Below are 16,029 nucleotides of genomic sequence, written 5' to 3' on the forward strand. Positions count from 1 at the left end.
TCATGACAAAATTTCTTTCTCAGAATAATGATACAAAAATGACCGATTTTCAAGTTCATTTTAAAAACTCAAATACAAGAGGGTTCTTAAGATGTATAGGTTGATGAGTTCCCCCAAATTGACATAAAATTAAGGAAAAATCATGTATGCATAAATTTTTATCTTATTAAATATTTAACCTTAAAAAAGGATAATTTGGGTACATATAGTGAACGTCAAGAAGTTATTTTGACTTCATAGAGGGCACTTTTGGGGAAGTTTATGCGTAAAAATTTTGAAAAACAAAAATATTTCATTGATATTTGCACATTTTGTGATCATAATACATTGTCTTCTTTGATCCAAAAATAAGAAAAAGCAAGAAAAAAAAATAGTTTAGAAGGATGAAAGTTTTTCTGATTGAAGGCTTTTTGACTGAAAATTTATGGAAACATGAGTCATGAGGAACATGTAATGAGTTGAGAGAAGAAAGGAGGTATGCAACAGTCCTATGACACCCAAAACTCAAAAATGACCATTTCTTTCATTTCTTAACATTTTAATGTCTTGGAGAACGGAACATAATTTTGACTTTAAGTGTGCCTCAAAAATAATTATGAGCAAACCACTGAAATTTTTTCGATTTCAGTATATTTTTGATTTACAAATTAGAAACGAATATGTACTTCGATTGTATTAGGGTATGAGGGGACTTGCAGTCAATGATGGACAGACTCTTCAAAAAAAGGAGTTGGCTCTTTTTTAACTCCAACTCTTTTCAAATAATGGCAAACCTCTTTCGTAACTTCTTTCCATTAAAAGAGTTCAAAATCCATTAAAGTCGTCTGGAAGAGTTTGAAACTCTTCTACACTCATTTTCATTTTTTTTCTTTTTCAATACTCCAAATCATGCTTACCAACTTCACGATATCATAACTTGAGAACATTCCTGGCATTTTTGAAGGTTTGACCGGTACAATTTTAGCTACTTTGTAAAGTAAATACCTAAGTACATCAGAATTCAATAGAAATTAATGTTTTGTAAACTTTTTCCAAATGAGGTTAACCTCTTCGAAAAATAAGATGTGTATTTTGAAGCGAAACTACTTTTACTTATTTATTTATTTTTTTTTGAAAAACAGCGACTTGAAATTTCAAAAGATCAAAAGATTAGATATTCCGAAATGACCTCGTCATTTGTCGAGTAGCTGATATTATTTCGAACCACAAGTGATTTTTTTTGGAAACAATGAAATGAGTGTAGTCATGATCATGAAACAACCCAAAAGAACAGAAAATTGAATTCAAGTCATTATTTAAATACTAATGATGAATTAAAACATCCACTTAAAAATTTGAAAAACTTGTACAAAAAATTTGCAAGAAAATTAAATTCTAGATAAACAAATCAATTAGAATTCAACCGTGGAGTAAAAATCTTAAAAATATTTCGAATAAAATATGTACGAATATTTATTAAAAGTTTTAAATGCGTTTTCGCAACTATACAACGAGCATCTAAATATTCCAACCGGGTTGAACGTGAAATCCGAGTGGGGGCATTTATTCGCGTTTTTGCAGCAATTTGTTTCATAAATGAGTCCATAAATTTCTTTAAAATTAATTCGCTGCGAAAGATACGATTAGGCGTAAAAATTAAGTATTCTTGTAGACTTGTAAGATTTACAGGGTGAAACGTCTCGTGAATTATAATACAGAAATGATTCACCACGATATAAAAATAATACAAATAACATGAAATTAAGCTGGTCAAATGATGATAAAATACAATAATTATTTATTCATCAAAATGATGGTTTAAGTAATTTGATAAATATTTGTTTCGTGAAGCTATATACGCCAAGTCATAGGATTATTTTGTTGCGAGCAATTTCAAAAATAATTCGGCGTAGCGTAGCGTCGCACAATATACATACCTAATATTGAAATTTTTGCGTAAAAAATGTTCCCTTAACTATATTTTAAAATTATGATAATTTTTCTTTACCAAAACAATCTTCCAGATCCGATGCTATAGATAATTCTAAATAGACACAGACATTTGTAAATAAAATTAACACGTGCAAATATTTAATTTGCATGGTTTCAACGACGACGACGAAGGTTAATATTTGTTTCAGATCGTATCAACTCCAGCAAGATCATCTTTCATTTAAAAAAAGAAAAACAGGCAATTATAATTCTAATTTACTTTCTTTTTATAAAAATAACTCTAAAAGTAAACGAAGATGTTGGTTATGAATTTCTTAAATCTTTCATTCGTTTTTTCATCATTCGATGACGTAACACGAAAGAGGCAATAAAAGTTACTAATTCTTTTAGTGGCGATTTTCGAGAGTTATGTTGTTCTTTTCAAACTGTCAAAAAGCAAACTATTTTTCTTTCTTCGAAGCTGTTTGTTTTCGCTCCGACAAAAAAACTTTTGATCCTCATTTTTTTTCGAGTTTCCCGTCTTAAATTTTACCACAAGTATAAATACATTACGAGATATTTGAAAACTCGTTATTAATTTTTTAGTATTTCTGTAAATTAACGCAATTTCTATTATTGTGAATTTTTTTTTCTTCAAAATTTTGTTTGTTCGAGATTGATAAATAATTTTCAACAAACTTGAACCTACTTCAAAGTAGGATAATAGCAACTGTTTTTCTTTAATAAAAATGTGGGTTTTTCGTTTCTCACCAAAAAAAAAATTCCGTCAGTTAGAAAGTCTATTACTGTAATTTCTTCAATTTTCAAGACAGCTTATCATAGAAAAGCTTTTTGTTCGTCTCAAAAAGTTATACCATCAATCATGATAAAAAATTTTCACACCTATTACAGAAATTTAACCAAGGACTCAGCCAACTAAAAGTAAAATTTAAAGTATTCAAATCAATTCGTACTCACAGTATAATCCATATTAATCGCATCTATTTAACGACTCCTTTGATAACGATTATCCACCGCAAATCCATATTCAATGAATTGGCGCAGCAACGTTAACACCTGCGGAAAAAAATTAATAAATACGACGAAACTGACTATAAAGCGAGCTATGATAGAATTTACAACAGATGTCTTGGAAAGCGTTGAAAGTTTCAAAACTGTTACAAATACTTTAGATGAAAGTTTAAACGTGATATCGGATGCTTTTAGAGAGCTACAAAGAGGAAAAATTTTCCACGGCGAAAATGTACTACTAATTTCATAGCAGTATTTTTAATTCAATAGATTTTCACATTCATAACTTTCTCTCGACTATGCCCCTGCGAAGACTGTGTATAAGGGCAGACAAGAGGAAACTAACAAAATTAAATTTTTGTCTTGTTTTAATAAAATATGAGCCGCAGCTACATAGATTTTACACTTTGGCCTTATTGCTTTTTTTCCCTTCTGCACCCCTGCGCATAGAAAATCACTATTTACAATGCCCAAAAAACCTGTACTATTAATCTTGACCAAGAGCGAGAAAAATTCGTAAATTTTAATTTACGATAGCGTTTGGTAGTCGGTACCCTATACCCTTATATACGAGTACGTTGTATTTCCACTTTAAAATGATTATTCGTATAAAGAGAAATACGTTATAGGAAAATCTGAGCCGTATTACAAAACCAAATCAGGTACCGTAGGGTACTAAAAAAGTGCTAAAATCGTACTATGTATAAAGTACTAAGTGAATAAAATTTACTAAATCGCTCAGATACTTTCAAGCAGGTATACGGAAACATATATACATACGATATGTACTTTCTACCTTCACCTATACACAATGAATTGCACATTCTTTTACCATCGTACAACAATAATATATCACAAGAAAGAACTCGAAAAAAAAGGGAACAGATTTTTCAGCAAAACATGATTTACATTTCAACTCTAAAGGGCTCAGCAGCGAGAAAAAAATTTGTAATTTTCCAAACAACGAGTAGGTATCCATCTACACAGGATAATGTAAATGTATCTACCTGTAGTTGGTAGGTATATTAGACAGTATCTTAATTATGAATGCTCGGAAAAACATATGCATTACCTTTCGTGGCATAATCAAGTCGGTATAAAGATGGAAAGGAAAAAAGGAAAAAAACCTAGCGAGGAAAATATTCCAAGTATTTTCCCCATTTTAGGAGAGCGCGATGTAGTAGGTAGTACTAGGAAAGTAATTCATTAATACCAGGTTGAAACCCCTTATTTAAATTATCATCAGAAGTGATTAATTATGACGGTGGATATTCGAGGAAAAAAGGGGATCTTTGTGAAAGTGAGAAAAGAGAAAACGATGCGCGACGGGTACTACGTTTTCTCAGTAAAATTTATTATTTCTCTCGGAAATGAGTTAGTGTTTCGTTTTCACCAGGCAATCGTTTCTTCAAGAAGGAGAAAGTGGTCCTTAGGAAATTTCTTAGCACTTTATTGAGACATTTCTTAAAGGAACAAGTGGGTGTGACAAATACATTTTGTGATTAATGAAGAATACCAAATGAGAGAAAATACACCCGACATAAGAAAACCAGCCCAGCCTTATCCTTACGCTCAATCTTTCATACGACCAAATGACGTTTTGTCTTTCACGTTTTATACGTACTTATATACACGCGGATATAAATTTATTACCATAAAAAGTATACGCTAATTTCTGCTATTTTAAGAAGCACTCGAGTTGAATTAGCGTTCTCATAAATCATGACGCGTATATTTTGTGACAATGAATTTTCTCACTTAGTAATACGTAAATAACCAGGTGCTCGGTTCCCCTTTCTCTCTTTTTTTTTCACTCTCAAAATCAACGAGCCGAAAGAAAAGAAAAACGTTGTGTTTTTTTTTTTGTTTTTATAACGATACCAGGTATTTTCCACTTATTACAAAAATGTGTTTTTTTTCACTCTCTTTCTTCGTGTATAGGTTTAGGTACCTTAAGCTGTATTATGCGGGATGCACTCGCCACGTTTATACAAGCTCTATATTATTGAAAGTATAATTCATGTACGACGAAAAACTCTATTTTCACAGCCATATAGCCGAGTAAATGAGTAAGTAGGAGGTAAAGTACACACAATATTGTGTCTTCATGACGCTTATATACCCGATGAATGAATTTAATACGCGTCAACGCGTATAGTTAAAAGGCCTAGGGATTGCTGAAAGCTTCAATTTTTAAAGTATCTAGGTAGAGATACGTCATTCTATGTATTTCTACTCGTATTTTATCACACGAGTGTTCCGCTCGAGTATATGACACGCACGCCAATTCAAACATCGGCAATCGCTTGCGCAAGTGTTGTTTCGTTCTCATTCATCAACTATTAACGACGCTTTACCGTTTACACCCAAGTATTAAAAGTAAAACAACGAAGAGGGGAAAAAACGGAAAATAATCCTTGATATGGGTATGAAACGATGAGTTTATGAATTAACACAGTACTCGTATAATCTTGCATTTAAAAAAATTGAAAACAAAAAAGAAAAAATTGTGGAAAAAATCTCGAAAATTTAAAATACGATATGGACTACCAAAAATGTAGTCAAACGAAATGAAAAAGATACCTAGGTATAAATACTTGAGTAAATACCTAGGTACATTTACAGATATTGAAAATACCTAACCCGCAGAAAAAACAGCAATGAAAATGTTTAGGTAAGTAGGTAACAAAAAATAAAAAGAATTCGAATCAAAACACCGCCAAAAAGATAAAAAGAGAAAAATCCCAATTGCGATTTTTTATAAAGTAATTCTATGACGTTTATGGATGCGATATACAAGCAATTTTTTATACTCGTCGAAATAAATATCATTTTAATGTCTTTTATAAATACACACAATATTTCAAAATTCATTTGTCATTTGCGACATTTCATTCATTTTAACCGAATCCATCTTTCTGTCAATATTTTGAATTTTGAAAACATTTTCGTCGTTTCTGTCGGTTCTAACGTCTTTGTCATTCATTGCTTTGAACACAAACTACCTTATATCAGAGATTTAAAAAAATCTATTGGATTCGTATTATGATTTAGGCAGAACGTACTATGCGTATATCGATATTGAAAAAATCATAGATGCATAGAAAATGGTAAATTAGCATCGGAATATTCAAAGAGGCACTGGTACCGCCGTCTTGGTTGTTTTGTGGTTTATACTCATTTGCAAAATAATGGTCAAATTCAATGTACAATTTTTCCAAAATTGGTTTTCACTGCTAAAGAAATATTATGGTGCTAAAACCTACGTAACAGAAATTAATTTAGGAAAAATGGTGCGTAATTTGATCAAGTGATGCTTACCTAAGTTTATTTGGACTGGTTTTAACACGTTTTTTGACAAAGTCGAATTTTCAAAATAATCCTGGGGGCTCCAGAACGTTTCGAAACCACCTCCAATCGATCCAAGAAAACAGGGTTCCAACTCAATAATGGGTTAAATGAAGTATATAGAAATATGTAGTAATTTTCAAAAAGACTAGAAATCGTTTCCAGTCGACAGGTAGAGTTCAACAAATTCCAGCATTCTAAAGCGTAGCTCAATATTAAATAGAATATCTATTTTTTTTATTTTATAAATTTCTCTAAAATGAGTACGAAAATACCTTTGATATCTGAAATGACTATAGTTGGGTATTTTTATACCTATGATTTTTTGAACTCGCGGTTATAGCTGTATTTGAACCAGAAATTTTCCTGTATACTTGCCTTCTACCTTGCTAGATTCGATGATGAAAAAAATCAGAGCGATCTAAAAGCATTTTTTCAGGTATTTTACAATCGAAAAAATTCCTGAATAATAAAGACGAATCGTACTCTTCTTCCCTGTAGATAAGACTTTCTCATCAAAAAGCTATGATTGAGAAATTCAAACTAACATAAGCAAGAAAGTACGATCCCAATAGGGAGAAAAACTTTTGAACTGGACAAAACTAAATCGAAAGACCAAATTTTTTTCAAAAGAAATTCAACAAAATGAGTAAAAAACAATGGTCAAAAGCAATCAAAATTTTCAGATACCTACTAAAATGAATTTTTTGATTTTTGGTGGATTTTTAAAATCAAATTCGGGCTGAAAATGTAAAAAAATCAAAATTTAATCTTATTCATCTAGAATTCTGAAATTTGGAACGTATTACAACTTTCAGCCCTCCAAATCGATGGGAAACAGTTTCCAACCATTTTGAGCAGATCTAGAGGCTCCAGAATACTTTTAAAAGTTTAGATTTCCACAAAATTTTACCCATTGAAAGTTGAAAATTATAATTTACTCGTACTTCGTACTCTAATTTGAACATGTTGAATAAATTGAAGGTGGTTTCAAAACGTTCTGCAGCCTCTAGCGACTTTTTGGAAATTCCATATTTTCAAAAAGTGTCATAAAAACTGTAAAAATCAACTGCCGCTCAAAACGATTTGAAACCAATTTCAATCGATTCAGAAAGTTAAAAATGGAGTACACATTAGATTTCAGCTTTCTGGATCAATTTGGTAAAATTTCGATTTTTTTTACATTTTTGGTCCAAAGATTTTAAAAAATTCATCAAAAATCTGAAATTTTGGCGAGGGATGTATTTTTATAAGCTCTTTCGATTTACTTTTGTCCAGTTCAAAATATTTTCCACCAATTGGGATACCTCTCTTGTAAACATAGCAACACAAAATACATGAATAGCTTGGTTGCGTATTTACGGCAAACTAGTTAGGCAATTTTATTAACACGAATGATAACAATACGTATGCAAATATTTTCAGGATGAAACTTTTCTTTCACTTTGTTTTGCAAGGATGGATTGAAGGAAATTTGACAATCTGTCCTTACTCCTTACTCCTTAGTATCCTACCCTCCATTGAGGGAGATGAAGGGTACGTGGCCTCGAAGCACAAAATTTACTCTTGAGAATCCAAAATTCAAATATTTAAACCTGAAAATATATAATTTTTCTCTCGACTATGTTTGGTTAAATTCTCAAAATTTATTTATTTTTGTTAAACTACATAGAACATTTGCACCTGAAGTCACCACATCGAGCTAGATGTGACGTGAATCAGCTAAAATTCAGCCCCATAAGCAATCTGGTGAAGTTCAATTCTCAAAAATTCAAAAATTGATGGTTTCGATTTTCTTTTCATTCGATTCTACTTTTGATCTCTAATTCAATTTCTGGCTGTGGTGAAATCTCAAACATTTTGAATAAAAAAATTAAAAGGTAGATTTTTAAGATCCCTGTTTTTTATTTTATTTTTTTTGGTTTATATTTATTTCACCGTTAATCCTAAATTTGGCACTTGAAATCTACAATTTTCAAATGGATCTTATACCTGAGCTCGGTTCAAACTTGTACATCTGAATTTGTGAGATGCAGCTGGGAGAATGCGAAGAGGTAATAATCATACTCGTAGGTAGGTATAAAAATATCATAACAGAAATAATAAATTTATTATAAGTCGGTGTTGTGCAGTATAAATTTTTCTTTCGAGAGTTTTGATTTTACAACTGTCTTGAAATTATAAAAAAAAGGTCAAGATTCTAAAACATTCACAGAATATTTAAGAGGTGATTTGGATCCAAAGTAGCGATTGTTTGGCAGTAAGTACATACAATGTATGTATTTTATCTGTATTAATATCCACCAAATTTGCGAATACCTAATATCCAATATCAGATTTGTTCAAAATACTCTACTCAAATAATCCGAAAGAAATAAAAAAAAGTTCAACACGACTGTTAAAATTCTACGTACACATTTTTCCAAATGGGTAAAAAAATCAACTCACAACAACATTCGGTGGAACTAAACACACAAAAATAGCTGTTTGCTTTCAAGTACCTACCCATAGGTAGTCGTATACCTACTACAAGAGAATCTAATTTTCAAATTACCAACATTATCTACCACAATCGCACCAGGTACACGTTTTTTTTCCTTTCCAAGACCAAAATGGGTATAAAACGATGCCAAAATCTTCGATAATGAAAGTGATATTTCGATTGATGTGGCACATTTTCAACCGCAAACTAGTTCACTGACGACATAAAAGCAAAAGGTACCATATCAATTCAGTGAACGAGCAAAACGAATAAAAAGAAACGTTGTTATAGTGTAAAGTTATTGACGCAGCTAGTCTCTAATTCGATTATATCTCCGTAGGTACTTCCGTCCTTCGTCGAACGTCTATTATATCTAAAACAAGCCTACCTAAAATAAATGTCACCTGAAAAAAAGGAAGGACTTTTTATTTTTTTTTGCGAGCTAGTTTTTGCTGTCTTTCGACGTGTAACTGAATTAGGAACACGGTTTTTTCTAATGAACATTCAGTTAAGTTTTATTCACACGTTATATACCCTACACTCGACCTTTTTATTGTATCTACTAAAATCACAACTTGCGAGTTGATTTTTCCCCTTATTTTTCTTCGTGTTTTTTTTTATCATCTCGTTTTTATTTTCGCAGCATATCTTAGAGACCTTATAAAATATTAACGTAATAAAATTTAAATATAATTCTACCATAATTCCAACATTAGCTGTATTAATATTACAACGTGAAATACGACTCTTTTAATATTTCGTTGTATGTACGTAAACGTATACTATAAAGTGAAATATAAAAGAAAATGAAAAGGCGGACAGATGACTGATGATATATTTCATTTTAAGGGAAGTCGTTAGAATCGCTTTCTGCTATCTTTTTTTTTCCTCGACCGGTAACACAAAAAATAGCATACCTTTAATCACACTTTACGCTAGTTTTAGTGGTACATAGTTATACGGGTCTAAACGTGTCCCAAATGCGTAAAAAGAGCTTTATTTTTAATTTACACTGGTTTTTCCGGTCGTTTATTTTACTGATACAGCATTCCGTATGTGAATACCGCGCACGATGCTATTTTTTTTTCTAATTAAGTAAAATTACGCGTACAGGATAGTTGTGTTCAGTGACATGTTTAATCTGTAAAACGTGTTATTATAAATGGTTACCGATTATCCTCCCTTTCCATCTGGAAATTCGTGAAACCATATTCTACCTACCTTTACAGCAGGAGAAAAAACACAAAGTCACTTTTCCGAAACATGGCAAAAATATGTAAGTGCTCGGATATTTTGCACCCCTTGTATACACGAGAAGCTAATTTATAACCATTCTCGCGAGTAAGCTCGTGAAAGAAATAACACTTTCGAGTGTGCTCACCAAAAAAAAAAAGAGAAAAAGAAAAAAAATAGTTTCATGCGGATGTGCACCTATCATTTTTGTCGTGTGCTTTAACGACGTTGAAAGAACACATATTCTACTTCAAAGAGAACCTTCAAGTAGTCCAGCAATTCATTGTGTTCTAACGAATGAAAAAATAAAATAAAAATGAGAATCGGAGACTGAATTTTTGATGACATGTTTGAGAGGTAAAGTGGAATCTCTTGGCTGGTACTAATAGCTTTTCGTATGTGCGCGATTCATGGTAATATGTGAGTATTTTTTTTTTCTCCAGCATCGCTATTTTCATCGAGCTTTTCGTTTTCAAACGCTCCCTGATAGTAAATTGGCTTTACAAATTTTAACCAAAAATTAATCTGCAAACGAATCCATGCAAAAGGATAAGCTTTTACTTGAAAACCCTTGGGAAATCGAGATCTAAGCATGTAGCATTGGCAGATGTGAAAAAAATTACATCACTTTTATATATATGTAAGCAATAGCTGTATTTGAAATTGAAAAGACGTTTATTTTATCGCTGAATTCGTAGAAATGACGCGGATTTTTATTTTAAAAGGCTAAATAGTATACGAACGAACGTGGAACTGAATGCGATTGTGTCGAATATTGCAATTTTTGAGAGATTCGTCGCACTTTAACCGACAAAGTGTTTTGTGAAAATGTTTAACCAGTAGACTCGTACGCGTACATAGCTATATGGAAATGGATTTAGTACAACCTTTATAACACGACACCTAATAAAATTCTATTTTTAACGCGAGTCAAAATACATATTCAGGTGTTCGGCACCTTTCGGAACACGTGTCAATTGTCAAATAGCTATAGGCACCTATTTTACCTGCTGATACAGCAATTCAACCTAAGGAAGAGTAAGTTTAGTTGCTAACTCTATAACCTGAAGGGAAAAAATTACGACCTACATATTTTGTGTTGATTCTTCAAGGTTGAAGAATCTCTTGAATATTACACATAAAATTAATCTTATCGAGCCACGTCGAAGAATTTTGAAAAGGAGATTAGTTTTTCGGAAATTGGTGGTTGCCGTACTGTGCGTATTTTTGCAAGGCGGTTGATGAAGACTTCTTCTTTTTTCTTTTCTTAGAAACACATTTATATAAGTAAAAAAGAATGATCTGCTTTGATTTTTTTTTGAAATTCAATTGGAATTTTCTTAAAATTATTTTGCATTAGGTTTTTTTCAAATTTTAGTAGACTGTTATCCACGGAGATGATTTTTTTTTGAGAATTTGAAAAGAATTGCATTTTAATTTTAAACGAAATTTCAGATTAAAAATTTTTGCATTTATTACTTTGGATTTCTATTTTTTATCTTTCGGATTAAATTTTTTAAACAATCAAGCATTAAAAATTTCGTAATTTCGAAATCATTTTGCATTGAATTTTTTTGTCAAATTCGTGTGGAGGCAATTCTTTTGAGAATTCAAAAAAAATATCACCTGGGTACATTTTTAATTATCAGAATAAAATTTTGAAATCTTTAAATAATTATTATTGTATTCTTAAAATTCCAGTTACCTACCTACCTAACTATTTTTAATGTTTTTTTTTTGAGAATTTGAAAAAAAATACATATTAATTTTTTTGGAAAATTATTCGAGGAGGACAAACCTTTAAAACTTCATACTTAAAGGCTACTCACATTGTTGTAGCCAAGTTTGCCTTTTGCCTTAGCTTCCTAGCTTAATCTCAATTATTGATTACTCAATTGTAATTGCGCTTCGGATATAATCGTAGGGGTTACCAACCAAAATCCCGAATCCGAATTCCCGAACGGACATTTCCCGAATACTGTTTTTCCAAAACCCAAAATCCCGAATCCAAAATCCTGAATGACCACTTTCCCGAATGTTTTTATCCCGAATTTGAAAATCCCGAAGTACATACTATGAATTTCTTATCAATATTTTTTTGGACTTGATGCGTTTTGGAAACGTATACTAAGTTACAAAATTCAACTTTTCCTTTTTTGCTAATATGGCTCAATTTTCTAATTACAGATTCGATTTTTTCAAAGCCTTTTTAATTTTTAAATTTCATCTTTTTTGATTTGTTTCATTCATTGACGATGTCTTTCATTTTCATTCATTTACTTTGACTAATTTCTCAAAATGTTTTTCCCATGTTTTTTCAACCTGTTTTTGTTACTTTTTCAGGTTTTTTAGGTTCCTATAGTAGTTACTTTTTTTGGAAAAAATTGAGTACAGGCCCAGTCTGTTGCAAAAAGACCAAACTAGAGATGTGCACTTTTCAGAAAAGTAATTTTAGTGAAATGAGAAGTGAAAAGTTCATTGAAAAGTGTGAAAAGTAAATCGTGCTAGTCTCGTTTTAAAGCTCTCTGTAAAAGCTTCAAATTGATCTATTTTTTGCCTATCGAAAACACACAAAAAAATCAAAATCATATTTTTTCACCTACTTTATCGAAAAGTGGTAGTTTTGAGCCTTTCTAGAGCCTCTTAACATTTTTGGGTTTTTCAGATTTGAAAAAAATGTTGTGAAAAATATCAAAATGCAACTCAGTGCCCATATATGGATGCTTAATTGCGAAGGTAGAGGAGTGGAGAGAGTGAAACTTGATATTTGACTTCATCAATGAGGTGAGTGTTCTCTGATGGGTAAATTGATTGGTCACTCACCTTTTTTTTCTTTAGTGAAAACTGAAAAGTGAAATGAAAAGTAGGAACATTTCTTTTTAGCTTTTCATTGAAAGAAAAGTACTTTTCACTTTTCAGACTGCACATCTCTAGACCAAACCAAGAATTAAAATTGTGTAATATATAAAAAATTCAATTTTTTTCAATTTTATCATTTTTTAAGAATTTTGAGTTATTTTTAGTGCAGGTAACTTAATTTTTAGATGAGAAGTTTAAACACTTGGATAAGTACCTACATTTTATATTATAATATAAAAAAAAAAATTTTTTTAAAAATGGTACTACATAATAAAAATTTTAAAAAATGTCTCACCCTCCCTTCTTGACCCACTGTTTGGCTACATCTGCTTATAGAAATTTAAGATGTTTGATTTTTTTAAATTTTATTTTGTTCATTTGTTTTAAATGGGGGGGGGTGCTCTGTGTAGACAGGGATACAAAAGTCATTCATTTTTCAAAATACCAGTATGCCAAACTTTAGATGCTCTGTATATTTTGGGGCAAACATTGCTTAGGCGACCGTAGATGGTTTCATCTTCAAAATGGAATATGTACCATGTACCTATATATGTATTTAGAACAATTCTTACGCAGAAATACCCGCATTTTGTTGATTTTTCTTTTCAATTTTTGGAAGGCTCCTGGAGTATTTTTTTTAGATTGGAAGGAGGAGAAGGACAGTTTCAAAAAATATAGAATAACTTTTCCATAAAATGAAATGACTATTCAACGAGCAGGAGAATAAAAATAGCAAAACTTCAAAATGAAGTCCATCCTGAAATCAATAGATAAGATGTATTTTGTTAGACATAATATTGACAGTTTCCAAAAAATGACATTATTTATTAGGCAACTACTACATACATAACAAAGATTGTGGTTATTTGCAAAATTTGTTCCTAAGGGTATGGAGGATGAAAGTCAACAAAAACTAGACCAAGTATAGGAAATGAGATCATGTTTCAAGAATATTTCTGTCGCCAGTAGCACTACCCCTATTATTTCCGTAAAAAAAAAAGCTCAGTGTTGAAGCCCAAATTAGGAAAAAGCCTCCTAATGGATTGATTTTTAAATTAACGGAATTTATTTTTCAGATCACACGCCGAATGCCTCGTATGGTTAATTGAATTTCGTAAGAAAAATATTGAAACGAATATTCTTTCACAAACAAAATACACAAATCACGTTTTTACTCTGTACGTTGGAAAAATTCTATATGGTCGGCCGCCAAACCAAGCCGGAGTTTTCGAGTTCATTCTATTCAAAATTAAAATATAAATCATAAATTTGGGGAATTTTATTTTTTTAAATAAAACCGGCGAAAGTTCAACTGCCTTTGAAACTTTTTTTCTTCAACAATACAAATGTGAGCGGCATTAATACCCATAAATTAAAGCGGGCCACGCCTAAAACGTATATGAAAAAATAGCACCTTTAACCCCGTTTTAATACCGAAAATAGTATAGCAAATCTATCCATCGCGTCGTCGAACAAACGAATCGTATAATTTTTACAACTGGAAATTATTTCCTTTTTAGAGATGATTTAATTCAACGCCCGATGATTTCTTATACGTATATGAAATGTTAAAAAGTTTCGTCGAAGTAATAGAGAAACTGGTGTTTTGAAAAGCCACCGTTGCTTGTTTTCTTTTCCTTGTCGTAACTCCATTCACGGTTCACTTTTTCATCATACACACATATATATCTACGGTATTTTCTTCTCTCGTACTCGTCTCGTACTACTATCGTAGTACGATGCTGTTCGACGAAATCTCAGACTTAATCGGCTTGATAGTTTGCTGTCGACGAGACGTTTGTATTTGTCGATCTCTTTGACGCGCGCGATATTAAGATGGAAAAATCTTTTTTCCTAGTTTACACGTTCCTTTAACAATTGTTTAATGTATGAGAAGAGCGAATTCTTCCTTTTTATTGTGCTTTTCGTGGGAAATATTAATTCTTCGGTATTTACCATTTGTCAGCTCGGAAAAATAAGAGAGAAAAAAGATCAAACACTTTCAATGAAAACGTCTCGGCGCGGACCGGCGCGGCGTCGCGTCTTTTCTCATTTCCAACATGGGTTTATTCGCGAAAACGAATCTTGCAAAATACTTTAGGTAGTGAAGATATTATTCGTACAAAGTTAAGATTTTATGCAACTATTGTCAACACACCGTCACATTATTCTAACTTGCTCATCAGAAATCCACTCGCACTGGTGTTTATTTAGCGCAGGTTTTTACCAAATTCGTCAAACCTTTCGCCAGCATCATTTGCATTTCAACGAATCAACTCGTTCGTTTTCTTCGCCAACATTTAAATTTTAAACCAAATGAAAAATATCGCGCACAATGTTCCTTCGTGCCGAAAACTTTGCCTCTATACTTTTTACGTTGCTTCGATGGTAGGTATATAGGTAGAGATACCTAGCTACCTACTTTACGCTCAAGAAATGCAATATATTTTCAACGTACCAACCTTACCTTCCTATAAACGGAATTAGCGTCAAAAATGAAAACCATAATGTCAAAGTTGCAAAGCGCGCACCCCCTTTAACCGAATACTTACCTATAGTACTTTTCCACGAAATGATTATTCCAAGCCAAATGCACATTTTAACGCTGTACAATTGTTTACCACGAAACCGTTACCGACTGAATAAATGGTCTTCGGTTTAGTCACTTTATTGTTTCTCTACGAATCGCCCAATACTATAATTATTTCAACCGAATTTCCTACACAACAGTAAATTATTTCTCAAGACTTTTACCCAACTAATCTAACTTATCGTTAATACTAGAATTCGGTAAATCGTGTCTGTTTGAAATTTCACCACGTTTAGAATCTCGCTATATAAAGCAGATCCAGATATTTTACAGCAATACCTATACTTGACAAACATATCTGCAGATGTAGGTATGTATGTAGTAGGTTACGATGGTCTTTATTTTATCCAAGAGGATCTTTTATATTAAGCAAGGACGAATTAGCTCAAAAATAAATAAGGTTTCAATAATTTCATAGGCTATGTTCATTGTATATGACAAAGATATCATAATAGAGAAAACACCTGCTTGAAGGTGATTTCCACACAATTTTAGAAGAGTGAGATCGATTTTACTTCTTTCACCTCTGGATCGTTCAATTAAAAAAAAATTTCCTTTACTCGCCTTCGGCTTG

At 31.8% G+C, this 16,029-nt stretch overlaps 1 protein-coding gene across 3 annotated transcripts in view; it reads right to left on the reverse strand.

Moving 5' to 3' along the window:
- Positions 1-16,029, reverse strand: part of LOC135840474 (suppressor of lurcher protein 1-like) — a 275,632-nt gene that overhangs the window by 116,789 nt on the left and 142,814 nt on the right. For all 3 annotated transcript variants that reach the window (XM_065357040.1, XM_065357041.1, XM_065357039.1), the window contains one exon: positions 2,890-2,988. In XM_065357040.1, coding sequence (XP_065213112.1) covers positions 2,890-2,901 — 12 coding nt within the window. In that variant the 5' untranslated portion in view covers positions 2,902-2,988. The remainder of the gene's footprint in view (positions 1-2,889; positions 2,989-16,029) is intronic.

This window comes from Planococcus citri, chromosome 3 (genome assembly GCF_950023065.1).
Source record: "Planococcus citri chromosome 3, ihPlaCitr1.1, whole genome shotgun sequence".
In the NCBI taxonomy this organism is placed as follows: Eukaryota; Metazoa; Arthropoda; class Insecta; order Hemiptera; family Pseudococcidae; genus Planococcus; species Planococcus citri.